The sequence below is a fragment of the Buceros rhinoceros genome, unplaced genomic scaffold, assembly GCF_000710305.1.
Source record: "Buceros rhinoceros silvestris isolate BGI_N320 unplaced genomic scaffold, ASM71030v1 scaffold17353, whole genome shotgun sequence".
Taxonomy (NCBI): Eukaryota; Metazoa; Chordata; class Aves; order Bucerotiformes; family Bucerotidae; genus Buceros; species Buceros rhinoceros.
The window spans coordinates 2,231-7,832 of NW_010401973.1; the positions used below are offsets into that span (position 1 = coordinate 2,231).

At 53.4% G+C, this 5,602-nt stretch overlaps 1 protein-coding gene across 1 annotated transcript; it reads right to left on the bottom strand.

Moving 5' to 3' along the window:
• Positions 1–594: 594 nt before the first annotated feature.
• On the bottom strand, positions 595–1,656 carry PTAFR (platelet-activating factor receptor). The gene has a single exon (XM_010132486.1). It carries the CDS (start codon positions 1,654–1,656, stop codon positions 595–597), a length of 1,062 nt encoding a protein of 353 aa, XP_010130788.1.
• Between the last annotated feature and the right edge of the window lie 3,946 nt (positions 1,657–5,602).

Consider the following 5,602-nt stretch of genomic DNA (forward strand, 5'->3'; position numbering starts at 1 on the left):
AGTTCCTAAAGCTGTTCCCGGACGTCTGTCAGGTGCGGACCCTGCAGACCATGCAAGGAGATAAAAAGGGATCAGAGGTCACATTCTCTTCTTTGATGGCATTTGAGGAAGACCTTGGGCTACGTCCCTTCTAGCCACTCATCTTCTTCAGCTCTGACTCCCTCACAGAACCACGCAAGCTGCTTAGAAAAGTCAAGTGATGATACTAGCAGCAACGTCTATTCTTCCAGGTCGTTTAGAAGTTCCTTACAGCTCCGATGCTGGATTCTTCCCAGGAGCTGGGCAGGCAAAGGACCAGGGATGGTGCTGTCTGACTGACACGAGGCACTTGGCTTCTAGCTGCTCACTGCAGAAACTCAGTGACACGTTTCTTTCATGTAAAAGCAGATTGTCTGAGCTGTCAGTGCCCAGGAGAACATCAGCCCAGCCAGAAGGAACTTTTCCACCAGATTACTGCTGGTTACAGTTCTGCCAGTTGCATGTGATCGAAGAAATGAGCATCCATTCTTCTGTCTAATGGAAAAAAGAAATGTGATACCTTGGCCCTCTGCAGTGGCCTTCAGCGCATCTCCTGCAGCAAAGCTGAGGGCTGAGCTAGATCCCAATGGCGTCCTCTTGGTGAATGGTGCCCTCAATCACTGTATCTGTGGTTTGCCTGGAGCACTTGCGACTCCCTTTCATGGTTTTCAGGTTTTCTGAAACATGCTTCTGGAACTTCTTGGTGAGGAAGCAGTAGATGATGGGATCCAACACACAGTTTGTACTCAAGAGGCACAAAGTCACCTGATGAGCATCATTGAGCTGCTGGCGCAGCTGACAGTCCTCCTTCTTCCACTGCTCCAGCACAGTCAGGGTCCAGGGCAGGTGCACTATGTGATGAGGTACGAAACTTATGATGAACACGGCCAGCACTGTGCAAACCATCCAGAGCGCCCTTTGCTTGACGTGGGTGCTCTTCCGTGGGTGCGCTGTTCTGGAGAACAGGGTCCTGATAATGATGATGTTCCAGCCCAGTATGAAAAGGAAAATGATGTAGAAGAGGATGCAGATGATGATGTGAATGGCAAGAACAGCTGAAACACCGCTGGAAGAGTCATAGCGCTCAAAGCACCGTGTGAAGTTCTTCGAATCGATCTCCTCCCGATTAGTATTGCTGTCAAAAAGGTAATACAAAGAGCTGCCCACTATTATGACCCAGATGGTTGCTGATAAGTAGATCCCCCTTCTCTGGGTGGTGAACTGAGCAGCTTTAATGGGGTTAGTCACAGCTTGGTAGCGGTTGTATGTGATGACCATCAGAAAGGCCACGGAAGCGTAGGTGTTAACAAAGAATAAACAGCCAGCCACACTGCAGAGGAAGTCGGGCATGATCCAGTCGCCATGGTGGTGATAGTAAACAATCCACATGGGCATTGTAACCAAGAAGAGCAGGTCAGCCACCGTCAGGTTCACCATGAATATCTTGATTTCATTGAGTTTCTTGGTGGGGTAGATACGGGTGAAAATCCAGAGCACATAGCAGTTGGCAGCAAAGCCCAGGATGAAAATGATGCTGTAGAAAACAGTGAAGAGGTCGTAGCGGAACTCAGAGTCTATGTGGCATAAAACGCTGGACTCAGCACTACCTTCAGCACCACCTCTACCCTTCCCGGACATCGTGGTGCTGTGTGGGCACGTCTGAAGCAGAACTTCCTGCTGTAGCTTTTCTTCTTACCTAGAAGTATAAGGCATAAACCAAGCTGATCGCTCTGGGGCCATTGCCAAGCCAGCCCCCACCTTTCACCTTCAGCTGTCTGCAACCAGGGGAGCTCCAGCCACAGCCACCTGCCCCACGTGTCTGTAAACTCCATCTTTCAGCCATGTTCCATGTGAGTTCACAAGTACCTGGGGGAGTACCAGTAGCTGGCCAGGTGACGCATGTATCTGTCCCGCTGATCTCTAAAGGGCAGCAGCTGATTCAGGTGGTGGCAGCCAGGAGGTGAGGATGGTCAGGGCTATGACACCTCAGGGCCTGGCCACAGAGGTCTGGCACACCCCTGAGGAGTAACATGTCACTCTGGGCTGCCCTGCAGAGAGGTCCCAGAGCAGGCAGGGGCCCATGCTCTGTTCCTTGTTCTACCTTTCTCTCATGCAGGACTCAAGGCAAGTCCTACTGGTCATCTCATGGATCTGTTTCCACCCCCTCGTCCTGCATGAGAAGCAGTTCATTGTTAAAACAGAGCCTTAATGTCCATGTGCAAGCCCAGCTCTCCCACCCACTGAGGGAACGTCCCTGGTAAGGACAGACACCAGCCGGAAGGGTTTGTGTCTCTCAGCTCAGGAGGGCACCTCGCAGACGCAGACATTCAGGGAAGGGGTGAGGCTGTGCAGGAGCAAGAGGAACTAGTGGGGACCCTTGTGTTCGATACACTATTCTGATGTTAGAATAAGGGAAAAAAAGTCCTAATTACTTAAGATCATTAGAGAACTTAAAAATTTCTTTCAAATCTGCACCATAAACTCAGCTGTTCTGACTATCTGCCAACTTCAGCAGACAGTCATGGTGCTGGGGCTGCAGTCTCTGCAGTGGAAGGTGCAGAATCTACCTGAATCTACCAAGAGTGGGAAGACAAGAAAAGGTGCTGCATCCCACTAGCAGAATTTCTGAGAAGCGCCCACATTCAGCACACCTGCCTAAATGTAATTCACAAAGTCCCTTCAGACTGTGCTGTGGGGCTCTGTCCATCCACCCCTCCATTTCTGGTGCTGTACCTGGGCATGGCAGCCTCCAGACTCCTCCCAGGAGCTCTGGGGAACCAGACTGGTGGGGTCTCCAGGCCTGCCCATCAGCCTCCAGATTTAGCAGATGGGGTGGAAGGGAGAGTGAACCTGCATGTCCCCCTCACTGCAAAGCCCAGCTCAGAAGATGGGTTTGAGCCGAGGGGCTGTGCTCTGCCCTGGAGAGATGGATGCGAGGACATGCTCTACACTGTTGAGTCTGCTAGAAGTGTCTGACAAAGGTGGGCTGTGGGAGATGGCAGCGCCGTCCCCTGGACCCAGCAGCACTCGGCAGAGCTCATCTGTCTTTGCATTATTAGGCTGCAGTGCCAGTGCCAGCATCCTTCAGCAAATCACAAGAGAGTTGATTTTCCCTTCTCACTTGTCAAGCCGGATATCCTACAAAACCCAGCTCGGAGAGAGCCTGGCACCGCTCCCCGCTAAACCTGCTCAGTGCCTGCTTCCATCTTACCCTGAAGAACTCGAGCTCACATCTCCCATATCCTTGGAGATGTCCTAAGCCTAGACTCTGGGGTGCTGTCTGGGGGATGGCACTCAGCCTCTCCTGTTGAAGCGGTTCCCCTTTGTATGAAGCACAAAAATATTTGCCGTGCCAGCAGAAAGAACAGGCGCAGTGGTTAGGGTGCGGGCGGGCAAGCGTGGCTCCTGTTCTCTGCTGCACTGCTTTACCAAACCCCTGGCAACTCCAGCCCAAGCCACTGCCTTGTTCAGCAGCACACCAGTGATAATCCCACCGACTTCATCATTTGCAGAACGAGAGGTGGAAGAGACTGTCTGCGCAGCAGAGCGTGGCCAGGGCAGCTGTGGATGCTGCTCCCAGCCTGCGTTCCCTCCCATGGGCCACGCACTCCAATAAGGATTTACTGGCTCATGGCTGCAAGGTGCAAAGACCACGCGAACACGGGCTGTGCCATCAACAGAAGCGTGTCCAAGAGGAACAGTACTAATGAAGCGTATTTGCTGCTTACCAGAGACAAAAGGATTCAGCACGACAGGTCATCTTCAGCTTCAGGAGAGCAGCGGTGGGTGTTCTACTGAGGATGCTCGGTCGTCCGCCAAGTTTATTTTCTTTGACCTGGGGCTGGAAGGTCTCCACGCAGGCAGCTCCCAAGAACAGGACACTGGAGTCGGAGCAACTGCAGCATGACTGCAGAGTCACTAGAGAAGAGGAAATGCATGACATCAGCTCAAAGGAAATGAGAAAGAAAATAAGCTGTAGAGGAAAGGCAGTTAACCACAGTGAAGATTTGTAAAGTCCTTAAGGCTGTTTCCTCAAAGTATTTCTGCTTCTGGAGATCCTGAAAGAAGTCAAAGTTGGGATTTTCCTCTAAAGGCAGAATAGGGTCCACCCTATGTCCCTGGTTAGAGCTGGGATTAGGCAGCATCTGAGCATCCTTCTTCTCCAAACGGGTGAATGGCAGAAGCCATAAGAGCTTTCACTCAACAACTTCAAGAACAGAAGGTGCCAGTAAACTCATATATCCCATGGACAGAGTCATTCCTGAGCAGAGTCTCCTTCACATGTGCGTTGTGGCTGAACAGACCCAGGAATACAGCCATCCCAAGCCTCCTTTTATCCCAGGGACCTTCAGCAGACATTGAGATACCACGGCATGGCAGGTCTTCACCTGGCTCATCCACCTTCCCATCATGACCCCATTATTTGTGGCAGCTGAAGACCACTCATCAGTGACACAAGTTGGTGGGGTGCTCAGGGAGACACCAGCGACAAGCAAAGCTGCACGCATGGTCCCAGCTAAGCTGTAAATCCCAAGTCACAGGATCACGGAATCATTTTGGTTGGAAGAGACCTTTAAGCTCATAAGGTCCAACAACCGTTCCCCCAGCATCTGCCGTTCTAGAGGCCAGCCCAGCCCTAACCCTTGACAATGGGCCAAACAGAAGCAGAAGAGGCCAGTCCACACTGGTGCTCCCCTGGGAAGGCTGGCTCTCCTGGCTCGCCTCATGAAATGCCACCACATGCAAACAGCCCGTGGTAGGCCCTGGCCATGTCCATACTGTGAGGAGCACCACAGACCCCCGTGGTGCGGTGTCATTTCTCGGGAGAGTGACCAGGGACATGCTGAGGGTTGTGTGTCCCCTGGGCCACATCAGCTGAGGGTGAGCTAAGCTGCTCTGGGAGCCAGGAGCTGGCACAGGCTCTGAGACGCCTTCAGGTCATGTCTTTGCAGTTGGGCTGGTGAGCCCTGGCTCCGAGCTGGGACACAAGCAGCTCCTCATCAGCTGGGGAGATGGGGCACTGACAGACGGACAGCAGCAACACTGCTCTGCCAGGACACTGACTCCTGGTTTGCCCGGCCTCAGGCATCTCCAGGCAATGAGCTGCACATCTTCTGGGCCGCTGGACAGTGCCAGCACCCACTGTGGCCAGAGCCACCGTGGTAGCGGCTGGATGTCCCCAGCCAGGGGCAGGCAAAGCCTCAGCACTGGTCTGATCTCCTCAGTCAGCGCTTCCCTGGATCTTCTCCAGAGGGTGCAGACGGCCTTTTCCGGGGCCATTCTGGAAGGAAGCACCAACACGTGCCTCAGCGCAGTGCCCCAGGGTGGGAAGGGGCAGGCTGTACCCCCGCTGCCTGGCCAGCCCCAGCTCCCCGCCTGGCAGGGGAGTGCAAGTGCTCAGCGAAATGCTGCACAAACCAGGATGTCCAGCTCCAAAACACCCAGAGGCACATGGACACCACAGCTGGGACCACAGCTGGATGTGCCTGAGTGGCTGCAGGATCACACTTGTCCCCCACAGCAGCAGCACAGGGGGTCCTAGGAACTCGGAAGACACTTGATCTGAGACGGACCCAAAATCCCC